The sequence below is a fragment of the Populus trichocarpa genome, chromosome 9 (assembly GCF_000002775.5).
Source record: "Populus trichocarpa isolate Nisqually-1 chromosome 9, P.trichocarpa_v4.1, whole genome shotgun sequence".
Lineage (NCBI taxonomy): Eukaryota > Viridiplantae > Streptophyta > Magnoliopsida > Malpighiales > Salicaceae > Populus > Populus trichocarpa.
Window position 1 is genome coordinate 12,004,390 of NC_037293.2, and position 16,351 is coordinate 12,020,740.

At 36.4% G+C, this 16,351-nt stretch overlaps 4 protein-coding genes across 4 annotated transcripts; 2 read left to right on the plus strand and 2 right to left on the minus strand.

The window, feature by feature from the left end:
- Positions 1-1,532: 1,532 nt before the first annotated feature.
- LOC7478605 (5-methyltetrahydropteroyltriglutamate--homocysteine methyltransferase) lies at positions 1,533-7,524 on the plus strand. The gene is made up of 12 exons (XM_006379271.3): positions 1,533-1,707; positions 2,806-3,159; positions 3,267-3,354; positions 3,940-4,067; positions 4,162-4,553; positions 4,645-4,808; positions 5,107-5,187; positions 5,287-5,453; positions 5,556-5,661; positions 5,760-6,010; positions 6,101-6,302; positions 6,885-7,524. Exons 1-12 carry the CDS (start codon positions 1,568-1,570, stop codon positions 7,251-7,253), a joined length of 2,442 nt encoding a protein of 813 aa, XP_006379333.1. The 5' UTR covers positions 1,533-1,567; the 3' UTR covers positions 7,254-7,524.
- Positions 7,525-8,300: 776 nt separating this feature from the next.
- LOC7460119 (double-stranded RNA-binding protein 1-like) lies at positions 8,301-12,319 on the plus strand. Its single transcript, XM_052455583.1, has 7 exons — positions 8,301-8,869; positions 9,482-9,622; positions 9,956-10,057; positions 10,209-10,327; positions 10,561-10,780; positions 11,003-11,200; positions 11,244-12,319. The coding sequence occupies exons 1-7, from the start codon at positions 8,647-8,649 to the stop codon at positions 11,693-11,695; spliced, it is 1,455 nt and encodes a 484-aa protein (XP_052311543.1). The 5' UTR covers positions 8,301-8,646; the 3' UTR covers positions 11,696-12,319.
- A 260-nt stretch (positions 12,320-12,579) lies between these two features.
- LOC7460118 (inactive protein RESTRICTED TEV MOVEMENT 2) lies at positions 12,580-14,038 on the minus strand. Its single transcript, XM_002312837.4, has 2 exons — positions 13,848-14,038; positions 12,580-13,548 (listed from the first exon to the last, which is right to left on the minus strand). The coding sequence occupies exons 1-2, from the start codon at positions 13,960-13,962 to the stop codon at positions 12,926-12,928; spliced, it is 738 nt and encodes a 245-aa protein (XP_002312873.1). The 5' UTR covers positions 13,963-14,038; the 3' UTR covers positions 12,580-12,925.
- A 799-nt stretch (positions 14,039-14,837) lies between these two features.
- LOC7460117 (uncharacterized) lies at positions 14,838-16,196 on the minus strand. Its single transcript, XM_002312836.3, has 2 exons — positions 15,941-16,196; positions 14,838-15,725 (listed from the first exon to the last, which is right to left on the minus strand). Exons 1-2 carry the CDS (start codon positions 16,056-16,058, stop codon positions 15,010-15,012), a joined length of 834 nt encoding a protein of 277 aa, XP_002312872.3. The 5' UTR covers positions 16,059-16,196; the 3' UTR covers positions 14,838-15,009.
- Between the last annotated feature and the right edge of the window lie 155 nt (positions 16,197-16,351).

The following is a 16,351-nucleotide window of genomic DNA, read 5'->3' on the forward strand; positions in this document are numbered from 1 at the left end:
AGTGGCAAAACATGGCTTACCTCATAGTTGGAGTAATTTGCTTTCCAGGGAAGTGGCCTACCAGTATACATCCACTAGGCCACCAACTTCTTTGACGTCACATTGGAAATTATTATAAAAATAAAAAAATTTGGAGCTTTGTTGTATGGTCGTGGTCACATTCATTTTGGTTGAGGATATAAGATTTTAAAGATGACTCGTACCCACCTACCCCCCTCCAAAAAATTAAAAAAAATTAAAAAAAAAAGATTGAAAGTAGGTGATGGATTTGTTTTGTTAGGTAATTTTTTCCCTCGAATAAATTAACCTGCTAAAATCTTCGACTATGCTTGTTTTTATGATTTAATTTGTTTTTTTAAAAATATTAAATTTATATAAATTTTTGATATATATTTTTTATAATTTTATTGAGCTAATGTTAAAAATTATTTTAATTTAAAAACATTTTTTAAAAAATATACACCACGTTATTAAAACCGTACTAAAATTTATGACTTATTCATTAAACTTTATCACGTCATTAATTTTTAGCTCATAGATATTCAATTTATATTGATTAAACTTATCAATAGAGTTGACTATACAAATATCATGCATTTACATCAATTTTATCCTGTGAAACACAGGATGGTGTCAAAAGTAATTCAATTTTATCATGTAATTTACATGTATTCATAAAATATAATTAACGAGTGGATCTCTAAATATAGGATTTAAAACATGTTTAAATCATGGATATTCAGGTCTCTTCATTGAAAAAAGAAAAAAAACATCATGCTTTTTATTTTTTTAGCATTTTTCCTCTTCTAATTTTTATTTTCTATATAAAATTGAAAAACATGTTCATTATACTAGGAACAAAGATGATTTTTTTTTTATAAAAAGGGTAAAAATTAGAACTATTTTTTTCATAGAAAATTAAAATTAAAATTTATAATAGTCATCCTAACATGCTGTATTCATGGTAATTTAATTATATAATACTAATTTTTTTATTTTACTCAAAATCTAAAATTATTATAAGAAAACTATATTGTTTACTAAAAAAATATTTATATTAGATTTGTTTTATCTTGGACATAAACTGAATATAAGGATATATAAAAAATAATTTTAAATTTTTACATTACTCAAAAACTACTATATAAAAAATATAGCTCACTTTTTATTTAAAAAATAATGCAAAACTTGTAAAGAAAAATGATGAAAAATACTATATTTGAACATGAAGCTCTTTTTTTTTTTTTGAGTTCTTTGAAAACATTAAATTATTATTTCATCTCCAAATAGTCCTTTTCTTCAATGGAGTTTTACCTTTTCACCATGCATTTTTTACCACTTTTCTTGGCACTGAAAAACATGAAAATATCTAAGAACTGGATAAAATAATAAATGAAAACAGAAAAAAAAGGTGGCAGTACTTTTTTTTTTTAATGAAATAAAAAAAAATTAGTATCAAATAAATAAATCTTAATAATAATAATAATAAAAAAACCCAGTTTGGGTTTAGATCTGAAGAGAGAGTGGGACAGTAGAACAGCGTACGTGCAGGATTTTAGCGTTATAAATGAACCAAGTCTCTCAGCACATACTCGCGCCGTTCACATCTCTAAGAGTCATCTCGGTCGGCTCTCTCTCGTTCCCATCTTCTTTCACTCCCACCAACTCCAACTCCCCTCCTTTTCTTCTTCGCTACTTCTCTGTTAGGTACTATTTCGTGCAAAGCACATAACTTTATTTCTGAAATCCAATTTCTGGCACCTGATTGTTCTCTTGTTTGCTTGTTGAATGAGTGAATTCTTGGTAGATCTGATGGAGAGTATACAAGTTCTTGTCGTGAGTTTGTTTGTTCATTGATCTGGTATTGTTTGCAAGTGGGGTGGTTTTTTTTTTGATTTTGTGATGGAAATGGTGGAGTTTGGACTGGTGAAGTTGAGGTTTTTGGGATCTTGAAATGGTTAAAGACTTGAGCTTTTGGTTTGGTTTTTTGTTTTTTATTGAAGGGTTTGTTTGGTTATAGTGTTTGAATCTGGATTTGGTGTAGGAATTTGATTCAGATCTGGAAATGGGAAATGAAAAGGTGTGGTTGACATATGTTTATGTCATGTTTTTCATTAATCACGGCAATGGTTGTTATCGTTGGGAGTTGTGTTAGTTGATTAGATATAAATATGGTTAGAAGGTTTGTTTGGATGTCGGTTTTGAATCAAATTGGATTTGGATCATTACTTTTGATCCAGTTTTCCTTTTCTTGTTCATTGATGGGATAAAGTTTGAAATTTTGTCAACTATATAGATAGATCCACTTTTGTTTATAGGATTTTGGCTAGATCCCAAAAGGTGGAGGTTGAACTTTTGATCGAGTTGTATGGAAATTCCCTGTTGACTGTGCTCTTTTGTTGTTTTATTCTAATGAAACATTCTGTGTTTAATCATTGGTCCAGTTGCTCTTCTCTTTTCCGTGTCAATAGGAGTTAGTTTGGGTTTATAAATGAAGTGTTAATAGGAGCTTGGAAATTGAATGGAGAGTAGGTACATTTATAAATGAAGTGTTAACCGATTCTTTTGTTCCCTTATTGTTATATCTGGCAATAGTATTATCAGATTTGATGCATTGTCTTTCATTTTTTAATGTATTTGTTGATGCCATAGTCCTTTTCTGCGTTTTGTTTTAGGATTGGCAGTTTATAACACTTCATTTATTATTTTGTGAAGCAATTTTATGGTTGTTTTATATGCATGTTGGCTGTTGTTTAAGACATGCATTGGGATCTAAGCTTTTTTTAATGGCTGATGTTGAAACAGAGCAATGGCATCCCACGTTGTTGGTTATCCTCGCATGGGTCCCAAGAGGGAGCTCAAGTTCGCTTTGGAATCTTTCTGGGATGGAAAGAGCAGTGCTGAAGATTTACAGAACGTGGCAGCTGAACTCAGGTCATCCATCTGGAAGCAGATGTCTGATGCTGGAATCAAGTTTATTCCTAGCAACACCTTTTCATGCTATGATCAAGTGTTGGATACTACAGCAATGCTTGGTGCTGTTCCTCCTAGATACGGATGGAATGGTGGTGAGATTGGGTTTGATGTCTATTTTTCCATGGCCAGAGGTAATGCCTCTGTCCCCGCCATGGAAATGACCAAGTGGTTTGATACCAACTAGTAAGTGTTGAAATTTTTTCAGTCAATGTGATATACTTCTTAGTTCGTTTGAAGTCTAACAATGATGCAACTAACGCTACATGAATGACATTGAAATATTGGTGCAGCCATTACATTGTCCCTGAATTGGGACCAGAAGTTAACTTTTCCTACGCATCCCACAAGGCTGTCATCGAGTACAAGGAGGCCAAGGCTGTAAGTTATCCTCTCTATGTTATTTATGATTTCTCTCTTTTTTTCTGTTGATAGTTGAATGGTTTTCTTTGTACATGATAAATAATCACGGGGACCCCTGAATCTTCCACGGATATTCAGCTTGAATATGATATTATGGAAAGAGAATGAGGATTTCTATTCGGAATGAAAACCAAAATGAAAGTTCATGAAACATGCATGTCAATATAAATAAATAGAAGTATCATGGTTACAGAACAACAACCTTCTTGTCTTGATATCCACACTTTTACCTTGGTGCCTGTGTTAATTTTAAACTTTCGCATAGAAAGTAATTGCTTAGTCCCACCTGACAGCCTCAATCATATCGTTGACACATTGTGTTAGGATAGTGTCTTCATGAGCATGTGTTGCATAATTGAGGGAAAATAGATTGCTGGTGGTATATTTTAAATGTCCAATGTAAATTGAGCATCTTGTGCTGATTGCTGTTGTTCGGTGTGCTGCTGGAACTATTCTTGGTGTTTGAATTCAAACATTATCCTCCTTTATTGTCTCTAAAGGATTTTCCTGGTTAACTAACAATCTTTTGTCTCTGTGATGCAGCTTGGAGTTGATACTGTGCCAGTCCTCGTAGGTCCTGTTTCATACTTGTTGCTATCAAAACCAGCAAAGGGTGTGGAGAAATCCTTTTCACTTCTCTCCCTAATTGACAAGATTCTTCCCGTCTATCAGTGAGTGCCCAACTTTTTTCCCTTTGGGTGGATAATAGGTTATGCTATTTGTTTCCATCTCGAGAATCTATGCTGATGATTAGTTTCTTTCCAGGGAAGTTGTGGCCGAACTAAAAGCAGCTGGAGCAACCTGGATTCAGTTTGATGAGCCTAAGCTTGTGATGGATCTTGGAGCTCATGAATTGCAAGCATTTACTCATGCTTACTCGGCACTTGAGGCATCCCTATCTGGTTTGAATGTTCTGATTGAGACATACTTTGCTGATGTTCCCGTTGAGGCATACAAAACACTAATTTCTTTGAAGTGTGTTACTGGGTTTGGGTTTGACCTGGTTCGAGGAACAAAGACCCTAGATTTGATTAAGGGTGGATTCCCTTCTGGAAAATACCTCTTTGCTGGAGTGGTTGATGGAAGGAATATTTGGGCTAACGATCTTGCTTCTTCCCTCAGTGTACTACATGCTCTTGAGGGCATTGTGGGCAAAGGTATTAATGCTTTCGTACTGTGTTTTATCATTGCCATTTTGTTGTTCTTGACATGAAGTTGGAAAAATGAATCTATCTTATGCTTCTACAGACAAGCTTGTAGTATCTACTTCCTGCTCTCTTCTCCACACCGCTGTTGATCTAGTTAACGAGCCTAAGTTGGACAAAGAGATCAAGTCATGGCTTGCGTTTGCAGCACAGAAAGTTGTTGAAGTAAATGCCTTGGCCAAGGCACTTTCTGGACAGAAGGATGGGGTACCTCATTACTCAGTTTTCTCATCTTACACAACGCATTATTTAAAACTTAAACACTGTCTGCATTTTTTATGTTTATCTATTGTGCTAATCAGGTTCCTTTTAGACATTTTTAAACCCAATCTTCGTCTAATGCATTCTGTTTCAAATGAATTGATTTATGGCTGGATGCATTCATACGTATTGAGTTGTTTGTGGTCAATATTAGAAAACCAAGAAACCTTACTCTTAAAAGGTTCCTTAATAGAACTAGTAAAATCTATACTAATTTCCTTTTCTCCTACTTCTGTACATCCAGGCATTCTTTTCTGCAAATGCAGCAGCTCAGGCTTCTAGAAAATCCTCACCACGGGTCACCAACGAGGCTGTTCAACAGGCTGTAAGTGGTTTCTAGTTCATCCTTAATGCTGCTGTATGGCTTATGTTGGATAGCTTGCTCTTACGTTGCAGTGTTGATCCTTCTTGGCTTCTTGCTTAGGCTGCTGCTTTGAAGGGTTCAGACCACCGCCGTGCAACCAACGTTAGTGATAGGCTGGATGCTCAGCAGAAGAAGTTGAACCTTCCAATTCTTCCAACCACCACCATTGGATCATTTCCTCAGACCTTGGAACTTAGAAGAGTGCGCCGTGAATACAAGGCTAAGAAGTGAGAACTACTGTTGTGAAATTGCTCCTATGATTTAATTTATTAGTGCTTGTGTTTCAGCTTAGCTGGTGTTGATTTCTTTTTCCTTTTGATAAAAATTAGGGTCTCAGAGGAAGATTATGTTGAGGCCATCAAGAAGGAAATTAACAAAGTCGTCAAACTCCAGGAAGAGCTTGATATTGATGTTTTGGTGCATGGTGAACCAGAAGTGAGCTCCCCCCAAAATAAAATAGCTTAGTTTTGAGTTGTGATCCATTTTCTTCCCTTTGAAATTTTACTGATTGTTAATATTTCCTCGCAATGCAGAGGAATGACATGGTTGAGTACTTTGGTGAGCAATTGTCTGGTTTTGCCTTCACTGCTAATGGCTGGGTCCAATCTTACGGTTCTCGCTGCGTCAAGCCTCCTATCATCTATGGTGATGTGAGCCGCCCCAAGGCCATGACTGTGTTCTGGTCTTCGTTGGCTCAAAGTATGACTAAGCGACCCATGAAGGGAATGCTTACTGGTCCTGTTACCATTTTGAACTGGTCCTTTGTCAGAAATGACCAGCCCAGGTAGGAATAAAAATATAACTAATATAACCATGCTTGGTTTGCAGGCTGTTAATTTAATATATTGACAATACCTATCTATGTTTGTACTAGATTTGAGACCTGTTATCAAATTGCTTTGGCCATCAAGGATGAGGTTGAGGATCTTGAGAAAGCTGGAATTACGGTCATCCAGATTGATGAAGCTGCTTTGAGAGAGGGCTTGCCCCTAAGGAAGTCCGAGCATGCTTTTTATTTGAACTGGGCTGTTCACTCTTTCAGGATCACTAATTGTGGTGTTGAAGACTCTACCCAGGTTCTTTCCTCCTCCTCAGTGTGTGTGTGTGTGCGTGTTTGTTTTTTGAAAGATACACATTGGATGTTGGGCTAAATGGTGGGAGGTAAATCCATCCCCCACCCATTCTATAATCTTTAACTTTAAAATTCAAGTCGGAAGTACCAGGTGAGCAGTCCCCTGGGAATACTCGGTGGTGCTATAGGCACACCTATTAGTTTGTTGGCACAACTTCAAATGAAATGTCAAAAGTATCCAATAAATTTTATGGAAATTGAATGGAGAGTAGGTACATTTATAAAGGATAGTGACAGTTAACCTTAAAAAAATGTAGTGCCAACATCACCACCCCACCCCTAAAATCCCAAGATCATGATTTAGACTTAAATGTTCGGTGGGCATTATACCACCACTGAAACTTGCAAATTCAGGAAAATTCTCCTACGGAGATTTTGGTGCATGTAGTGAACTGTATAGCATCCTAGATTTTGGGGAGAGGGGTGGGTGGAAGGTGTGCTTTTGTATGGCTGTACTGGCATCTCTTTGCTGGATTAATAATGCTAGTAGCACTTGTTGATGATGCTACAACAATGTCTTGGACAGATCCACACCCACATGTGCTACTCTAACTTCAATGACATCATTCACTCAATCATTGACATGGATGCTGATGTGATCACCATCGAGAACTCCAGATCAGACGAGAAGCTTCTCTCAGTCTTCCGCGAGGGTGTGAAATATGGAGCAGGCATTGGCCCTGGTGTTTATGATATTCACTCTCCTAGGATCCCCTCAGAAGAAGAAATTGCCGACCGTGTTGAGAAGATGCTTGCTGTCCTTGAATGCAACATTCTCTGGGTCAACCCTGATTGTGGTCTAAAGACCCGCAAGTATGCTGAAGTCAAACCTGCCCTCAGCAACATGGTTGCAGCTGCCAAGCGTCTCCGTACCAAGTTTGCAAGTTCCCAGTGAGTTCAGGAAGTGTCGACGAATTCAGACTGAAAGTGACGAAGAATTCAGACTGAAAGTCCAGTGAGTTCAGGAAGTGTTGACGAATTCAGACAGAAAGGAAATTATGTACTAAAGCTTGAATAAAAAGCTGTGTTTTTACGAGATGAGTATTTTCCTTGTTTTTTTTTTTCTTTTAATTTAGGAATTAGTTACTGTGTAACTGGATATGCACTATAAGGTTTCTGTCCTTCGATTATCTAAAGCACATGAAGCCGTTTATTTTCCTGATTAATGCTTCTCGAAAGAGCCCTTCATTTTCCTAGAAACCATGGTTATAAAATTCAAACTGGAATGTTCCATTTTAAAAAAACTCTTGTTCTGGTAAAAAAAATTGGGGTGGCCATCTGACTTGTGAGCTGGCTAACCTGTGACTTCAGCTTTGAGTTGAGTTAGATTTTTCGTCGGCTCTCAGAGCTGAATATAAGTTTATTTATTTATACTCTCTTCAATGATAAAAAACCCATCTTCGTTCTCTACTAAAAGAGCCGTTAGAGTAACGGCTAGATATACTGGAAGATGAAGATCATCGTTCTCTACTCTTGTTTTTGGTGCTGTTGGGTTTTTGTTTTTTCATTTATGTATTCTTTAGGTTAATTTCTTTTTGATCCCTGCTGATTGTCTCACACTTTCTAGAACCCTAAATCGTTTCTCATGCCCATTTTTCCTCTCTCAAAAAGGTAAATGTAATCTCTCTTATAGGTGAACTTGATTATAATTATTCAAAATAAGCATAAAAGGTCTTCTGCATGAGGCAGAGAGTCAGAGACAAAACACATGCAATTCACACCCCCCTTAGCCCTTGCTTGCTTGCTTCTGCATTTTCCATTTCTATGCTGCTTTGTGATCAAATGTAAAAATTCTAAAACCTAGCCAAAGATCCGAGGTTAGGTGTACAAAAAAAGTCAACTTGAACTAACTTAGTTGACTTGGTGAAAACCTGGTTTGATTTTTTATTTTTTTCTAAATGATATCGTTGTCTTTTTTTTTTATATATATAAATATTCTTTAGTCGGTATTTTCAACAAAAATATAACTTAATCCTTCATGATTGAAAACCTATAACTTAGAGAAAAGCAATGTGGATCAAAGAATCGACATATATATATATTTTTAAACATAAAGGACTAAGTTATAACTGCATTTAAATCCAGGGACTAAAAGATAATTCACTCAAAATATAACAGAACCATGGAAAAAGAGCAGGTGCATGCAGGAAGCATCATTAACAACATTATAAGCGTTTGATTTCATGCTACAAAAACCACGACATTAACATGAAATCGTTAACAAATACTTGCAACAACTCTTCTTCTTCCTCTAGATAATTGAGTTTTGAATCGGAGATTAGAGAGAAATGGACAAGACTAAGCTACAGGAGGTGTGCCATAAGAGGCAATGGGGCTTGCCAAAATACTCAGCTATGAAAGATGGACCTGATCACACCCCTTGTTTCAAGGCTTCTGTTTATGTTAATGGCATCTCCTTTCATTCTTCTGCTTCTTGCAAATCTTCCAAGGATGCCCATAATGATGCTGCCAAGATGGCCTTCCTTCACTTCACTTCTCCCCCACCTCCAAGTAATGCACTTAACACTCATTCACTCACACATAATTGTAGAATTTAATATTGTTCTCTGAACTGATGAATTCTTGGAAATCAATCAATCTCACGGCATTCTCTTCTCTGCTCGAAAGGAAGTTTGGATTTGCATTTCAGGCTTTCGATACCTTTTGTACTTGTTGTTTCTGTCCTTGTTCTGTTTGTTTTGAGAGAGAAATTTCATTACGTGAGATTTATGAGTTTCTTACAGAATAGTTTCATGAAAATACTTTTGAGAAGGAACACGGAAGGAAGGAAATCAAATTCAGTGTCTAATTTTTCCTGTCTACACAGTTCCTTAGAGCTGTAAGCTTGCAGCAAATTTTTGCTATGGTTAATTTCTTGGATTATACAGTATCTTGTTAGTTGACGAAGGTTTACTTTTGTGGAAACTACATTACCGTGGATTATCTTCATTCATAAATGTGATCTTTGCTTCAAAATTTCTTTTGTCTTTACATATTGGCAATAGTAATGGATGATTGATTCATAGTTCAAGAAATATACAGTGCAAAAATATTCAATTGTTCCACTAATTTGGCTGATTTTAACCATGTTATTAAACTTACTAATTACTATGCATATTGCAGCAAAATTTAGTCTGTCATTATCTCTGACTCCTTTACTATCAGGTTCCTTCATGATTCCTGGAACCTTGGCCGACGGACCGGAAACTAATGAAACATCTCAGGAACTTGATAGTCATTCAAGTGTTTCTGATCCTAAAAATTGTAAGAAATTCAGAATGAACTTGAATGAATTTGATTTATCTCTTTATTTGAATCATATCATGTTCTTGATCTTACTGAATAAGGCTCTAAATTGTTGATTGTATCAGAACTAGAACCAGCTTGAAAAATAGCCTATGCTTTTAGTGCAATTGTCTTTCTCCTCTTGTAATTTTATCTTAGAAAATCTATGAATTAGCTATGGACTCTAGGGCTGCTAAGATTTTGTCAGGGACCACTGAATAAATCTAGATACAAATACATCAAGGTAGATTCTAATTTCCAGTGAAATTACGCTTGAAGCTATTCTCTCTAAGCACATGTTACTTCTTACAGATGCTTTAATCTCAAGTGCTGAGCCAAATGCTGGGGGGCAACATGTTAAAGAAACAAATCAAGGATCAGATGTTCAATCCCATAGTTTGGGTGTCAAAGCTGGTGGGCAGTGAGATATTTATGATTTCATCTTCATTTTCCTTGCCTAATCTATGGAATTTATGAGTTATTCTGAAGCTTACATTTTGTTGTCAAAACTACCATAAAGTACCAACACAAAACCACCTTCTTAACATCCGACTCTTGCTTTCAGATACACCTTTGAAGTACAAGAGCCACCTGCAAAACTATGCTCGATGGAAAAACTGTGATTTGCCAACGTACTCCAACACACGTGAGGGTCCCTCTCATGCTCCATGCTTCAAGGCTACTGTCACAGTTGACGGGCATACCATTGAGAGCCCAGAATTCTTCAATACTTTGAAGGCAGCTGAACATGCTGCTGCAAAGGCTGCCTTAATGTCGCTGTCAACAAATGGCTTTCTTGAGGCTAGTTTATTCAACTGATCACACAATTATACCTGCTTTATCTAGTTTTTTGTGTAGTATGAGTGCAGACAATGTCAACTCATGAGTTACATTTGTTCATTCTTTGTGCTGTCCAGGATGACTCTGGCTTTTACAAGAATGCCTTGCAGGAGTTAGCTCAGAGAGAAGATCTATCCATGCCGGTTTATAAAATTATAAAATCTGGTGCACTTCACATGCCAACATTCTTTTCCTATGTGGAGATAGAAGGAGAGAAATTTTATGGCAAAGCGGGAAAATCCAAGAAAGAGGCAGAGTTGAAATCTGCAAGAGCTGCTTATACTGTTCTGATGGAGCGTAAGTCAATTCATTCTTTTTATGAGGCTGCCTATACCATTATTTTGGGCACCAAAAACTTTGGTCTTCTGGTTAATTTCACCAGCATTTATGAACATATGGCTGGAAGATAAATTTCCATTCAAGAAGCTGAGGTTCATTACAGCCACCTCTCCCCTAGAACAGGCATACTGGAAAATCCATGGTCCATCTGATCACTAGTTTTTTTTACTTTCTTATTAGGTGCATTGAACAGGAATGCAGAGTCAGATCCCCCAAATTTTTCACCAGATGAAACTCTCAACTCTACTCCTGGCTTAGACATGACCACAGCTGTAAATCTGCAACAGCACCTCAAACAAAATGGTCAATTATCATCTCCAGTCATTGTTGATGAAGAACATTCTGCAGAAACTAAAGACATCATATCACTCAAATCTGGTTTGTGTTAATGTGATTTATATTTTTAGTTTATCCTTACAAGTTCCTAGCCTGGAACTACACTGCCGGACTTACATATCTGGGATCATGCTTATCACAGATGCAGTTCAAGAGGTAAACTTCGCTGATCCTAAATCAGGCAATGCCAAAGTTGGGCCTGAGGATTCCATACTGTCACCATCACCTGAAAAACCTGCTATTGTTGAAGTGATTGGAAATCAGGAATCATCCTCTTGTTCTGAATATGTTCCTACCTCATCACCAGAAGGCTCATCTTCCTCTACCTGGACACATAACAGCAGTTCCGCTCCCACAACTTCTGACTCAAATGTGAGGAAGGCTACAAGACCACGAAGCTACTTGCTTTGCAACAGGGTCAGGGTGTATCCATGCTATCCAGACATTGCTTTACCAAATGGCATCACTGTGATGCCAATTAGCGACAACCAATGGGTGGCTGTGAGCTTGGAGTTCCCAATGGAACAAGGTTATTGATTCAGTGCAATTGATAGATCACTTTCTCCCTAGCATATAATTATCACCTTGTACTGAGCACTGCCAAAGGCCCATAGGTATTAAACTCTAATCAATTTTTCTTTGACGCTGAGAAAAAATGACTTGTAAAAGACCTTTTAATCGTCATAACAAGTGTTTGGAACAAAAAAGCAACAAAAAATCAGAGTTTTCTTAGAAAATGAATATAAGCTATTGCCTTGAAAGCCTAGTTACAAGATCACAAGAACAAGAACAAATGACAAGAATTCTATAACATTTTTTTAAGGAATGAACACCTGTTAGATTCACAAGAAGGGTGTCAAATCCAGCCTCTCGCACCCATTCCATTGTTGGATCAATAACTTCATAGACACGATCATTAGCTTTAGCCAATGGCTTAGTACTGTCCATCTTAGGCTTTCTATTGATACGATGAAGGTCCCAAATTTGTTAATCTCTTTCTCCCTGATGCATCGCCTTTTTGCGAGTGTGTTCATTGTTTAATCAACTTGATTCCAATCCCATCCGCACCTGGCTGGTTCCAGGCACAGGTCTGATCCCTTTTGTTTTGTTTTTTCTACCTTTTTCATTTTTTTTAAAATAAAGTTTCTGTAAAATATTTGCTACCTATATAATTATATTATATTTTTTTTTCTTTATATTTCATGAAATGAATACCAAATAAAATTAATTAATCAAAGTAAATTGTAATTTATTTAATATATATATATATATATATATAATGTTTTTCAACATTTACATAAAAAAATTTTAAGTAAGATTTTTTTTTATCGACTGAATAATTTATTTTTTGCATATATTAAAAGGAAAAATATATTATTATTGAAAAATTGTATTGAATAAGTAAAATATACATGATATAGTAAAATGAAAACACAATGCTTTGCCTTTTAATTTTCATCAGAAGTGATTGGAACTCAAAAGCAACAGAAGATCAGAGTAACAGACCATCCAATTCTACCCTTTTTTTTTCTCACAACAAAGGGTTATTTTTCTATTTATATAATATTCTTAGATGCTAAAAAAATCTGAGAAATTAAGCTGGAGAAGATTGCAATTTCAGCTTCACTTCCCTGAAGTACAATTGCATAATCTTCAAATTTTGACCTTTTATTCAACTTGTTTACCTTTCAAACATGTTTTGACACCCTGCAGAGTTTATTCATAAGCACACTTGAAAAATCAAGAGGTAGTGTGTTCTCCGATCCTCTAGCTCTCATATTCTCCGTGAGACCTCATAGCTTTTTGAACATAAAGCCCAAGAACAAGAACAAGAACAAGAACGAACAAACCAGCTGACACAACCACTGTTGTTGATATTCTCAGCTTCTTTTTATTTGCTACCAAGCCACCACCGCCATCAGTTTCATGCTTTTCACTTGTGCCCGTGGCCTTTCCCTCTTCAGGCAAGATATAATCACTCTTCTGGTCCTTCAAGTTAGCCTCAGTTGAAGTAGCATTTGTTTTCTCATCAATATCTCGCTCTGTTTGTCCTTCTACCTCGGTCTTTGGAGGTACTTCTTGAGCAGCCGGATCTTGTCCACTATTTTGGTCTTCTGGTTTTTCATTTGCTGGCTTTTGAGGCTCTACAGATGGGTCTGCATTATTTTCCTGCACTGGTTTGGTTGGACTGGTTATCTTCTTGGGGTGTTTGATATAAAGAACTCCACCCACAAACCTTGCACGGACTTGATTAAGATCATAATCTGATGAAACAGTAAGCTTCTTGTAAAGACGGATCCATTTATTGTCTCCCTGATGGCTCTCTCCTGTGATCTTGAGTTTTTGTTTACCTATTTTTGCTTGGATCCTTATTTGCTGCTTTGTAAAACCTGTAGGATCAATATAAGCAATCTTATTACACAACCCAAAAACTTAAACGGTTAGGTGAAATAACAAGAATGATTTTATATTTTTTTTATTATATATTTTTTAAAATGATAGTGTATTAAAAAATCATTTTAATTCAAAAGTTTAAGTTATATTTTAAGAATGATTTTATATTACTATCTAATATTAATCACGAATAAAGCAAATTACTGACTAAACACCCTTTAAAGCAAACAAATGATTGTAGACAAGAACAAATGACTAGAATTATAGAACATTTCAAGGTATGATGAAATTTCACCTGGCAGATGCACAAGTAGGGTGTCGAATCCATCATTTTTCACCCATTCCATTTTAGGATCAATATCTTCATAGACATGATCCTCAACTTTAGCCAATGGCTTAGTGCTATCCATCTTAGGCTTTCTAATGATATGTACAATCTTTCAAGTGAGCTTGAAAGGTTCCAGATTTCCTGGTTTTATACACAAGGTAAAGAAAGATTTGTAATGTTATTTCTCTTATTATTCATTACGTAAATTGTTTCTTTTCCTTCCGAAGCTTCTTTGATTTTGCCTCCTGCGCGAGGCAAAGCGCGAAATTCTTTGTGTAAGTGCTTTACAGCCTTTTATTCCCTTTGATTTCTTTTGAAGAGAGCTTTAAAGCCCATTTAAAAGGATCAAATCTGTACAAAATACAATTGCTAGATCTCTTTCTTCCTAATGTATTATCTCTTAGTGAGTACGTTCATATAGCTCAAGGAATCAACCATTCGATTTTCAAATAGAGAACGTAAGCACTAATTCATCTCGTCTTGACTCTTTCCTTACTATACTTTAGAATTACGGGTGAAGGAAGTATGCGTTATTGGTCGAAGGTAGGTTAAAAAAGGATACCTTCTTGCTTCCCGAAATAACAGGTGAAGAGCGAGGATGGTATTCCAGTTCAGTACTGATCTGTGTATAGTTTAATTGATTTTTCTTTCATGCTGACAACATGACCTGGATATATAATTAAAAGCCCTATAATTGCTTTTAGAAGTTCTCTGGAACTAAAAAATGCTGAAATTCAAGGTTGTATTTTTGATGTTATAATAAGCTATTATGTTGAAACTTCTCAAAAGATGCATTCTGTGAGTTGTCTGCTATGAACATGATTAATCACATGCTTTTCAGCACCAAATCTCAGGTTGCGTTTGATTAGTGTGTCTCATAACAGGAAGAACAAATACAAAAGGGATAGAAACGTGTTTGTTTGAAGGAACGGAGACATGCAAATAAATCTTTTTCTAGCACATAAAAGAAGGGTTATTCCTTCTCTTTATATAATATTATTCTGTACATATTTGCAGAAATTCTTCAATTTTTGAGCCCTTTATTCAACATTGTACATTTTCAAACATGTTTTGAGGTCATGTGCCACTTATTCAAAGGTTTACAGCACAATTCTTAGTCTCGGATCCTCTAGTTCTCAGCTTCTCCATTAGATCTGATAGCATTTTGAACATAAATCCCAAGTAACAGGACTAATAAACCAGCAGCCACAACAAAGTGTGTTGATTTTCTTGGCTTCTTCATCTCTGCTACCAGACCTCCAAAAACCTGCTTAAGATGTGTTAGTTTAGCTTTAGAAATACCACTAACGACAGCAGTTTCTTCTTCCTGTTGCATCTTTGCAGCATTCTGGACAGAGTAGCCGTCATCTTCATGCTTTTCATCACCTGTGCTGGTGTTCTTTTCTGGTTCGGCCAAGCCAAGATCACTCTTCTGATCCTCCGAAGTCTTGGGAGGAACATGAATATTGTTAGCCTCAGTAACAGTAGCATTTTCCAACCCATTGATTTTCCCACTTGTTGGTTCATCAGTTTCAGTCTTTGGAGGGACTTCTTGATCAAATTGCTCTTGTCCACTTTTTTGATCTTGTGGTTTTTCATTGTTGGGCTTCTGAGGCTCTGCAGTTTCCTGCACTGGGTTGGCTGGATTTGTAATCTTCTTGGGGTGTTTGACTTGAAGTATGCCACCCTCAAACTTCGCACTGATTTGATTAACATCATAATACAATGGAATAGGAAGCTCCTTGTGAAAACTGCTCCATTTATTGTCACCATGAGAGCGTTCGCCCATGATCCTGAGTGTTCGAGTTGACGTCACCTGAACCTTCAGTTGCTGTTTCTTAAAACCTGCAGAAGCAACACAAACAACCTCATATCAGCAAACTCTCCTCTTTTTCTTCAAGATGCTGTTATTTCTATGCGGCCCTGCCGAGCATAATTACAGAGAATTGCGAGACTAAACCTGCTTTAAAGAAAACTAACAATTACTAACCAGAGCTGTTAAAAAACAAGGAGAACTAGTGAATAAAATTCTGAAAACATTTAAAGGGATGGAATGTCACCTGGTATATACACAAGTAGGGTGTCGAATCCAGCATCTCGAACCCACTCCAATGTTGGATTGTAATCTTCATAGGCTTGATCGTTAAGTTGACCAGCCATTGCCTCAGTAGTATTCATCTTAGCCTTTCTATTGGTACGTATCTTTCAAGTGAATATGAAATCTCCCAAATCTGTTTGTTTTTTTATACTGTGAAAGAACTTTCGTTTTTTGACATGTTTTCTTTGGTTTCAGTTATTCCTTTTCTCTTTGAAGCTTCAATGGATTCGCCTGCAGAGGGTCTTTCGGCTGTGGAAACTGTAAAGGGCCTGGAGTATATATGCTTTGGATGTGTAGAGAGTTGATCACCTCATGCCTAAGGCAAAGGGGAAGTTCTCAAGTAAGCTTTAGAATTTGAGGCTAAAGACTCTGA

Bases quoted from the DNA above. Each gene is read 5' to 3' on its own strand.
- LOC7478605 (XM_006379271.3), top strand. From the start codon at position 1,568: ATGAACCAAGTCTCTCAGCACATACTCGCGCCGTTCACATCTCTAAGA. The intron at 5,662-5,759 runs GTGAGCTCCCCC...CTCGCAATGCAG, and splicing joins TGGTGCATGGTGAACCAGAA to AGGAATGACATGGTTGAGTA. The intron at 6,303-6,884 runs GTTCTTTCCTCC...TGTCTTGGACAG, and splicing joins GTGTTGAAGACTCTACCCAG to ATCCACACCCACATGTGCTA.
- LOC7460119 (XM_052455583.1), top strand. From the start codon at position 8,647: ATGGACAAGACTAAGCTACAGGAGGTGTGCCATAAGAGGCAATGGGGC. The intron at 8,870-9,481 runs GTAATGCACTTA...TGCATATTGCAG, and splicing joins CACTTCTCCCCCACCTCCAA to CAAAATTTAGTCTGTCATTA. The intron at 11,201-11,243 runs GTTTGTGTTAAT...TATCCTTACAAG, and splicing joins CATCATATCACTCAAATCTG to TTCCTAGCCTGGAACTACAC.
- LOC7460118 (XM_002312837.4), bottom strand. From the start codon at position 13,962: ATGGATAGCACTAAGCCATTGGCTAAAGTTGAGGATCATGTCTATGAA. The intron at 13,549-13,847 runs GTGAAATTTCAT...TTGATCCTACAG, and splicing joins CCTACTTGTGCATCTGCCAG to GTTTTACAAAGCAGCAAATA.
- LOC7460117 (XM_002312836.3), bottom strand. From the start codon at position 16,058: ATGAATACTACTGAGGCAATGGCTGGTCAACTTAACGATCAAGCCTAT. The intron at 15,726-15,940 runs GTGACATTCCAT...TTGCTTCTGCAG, and splicing joins CCTACTTGTGTATATACCAG to GTTTTAAGAAACAGCAACTG.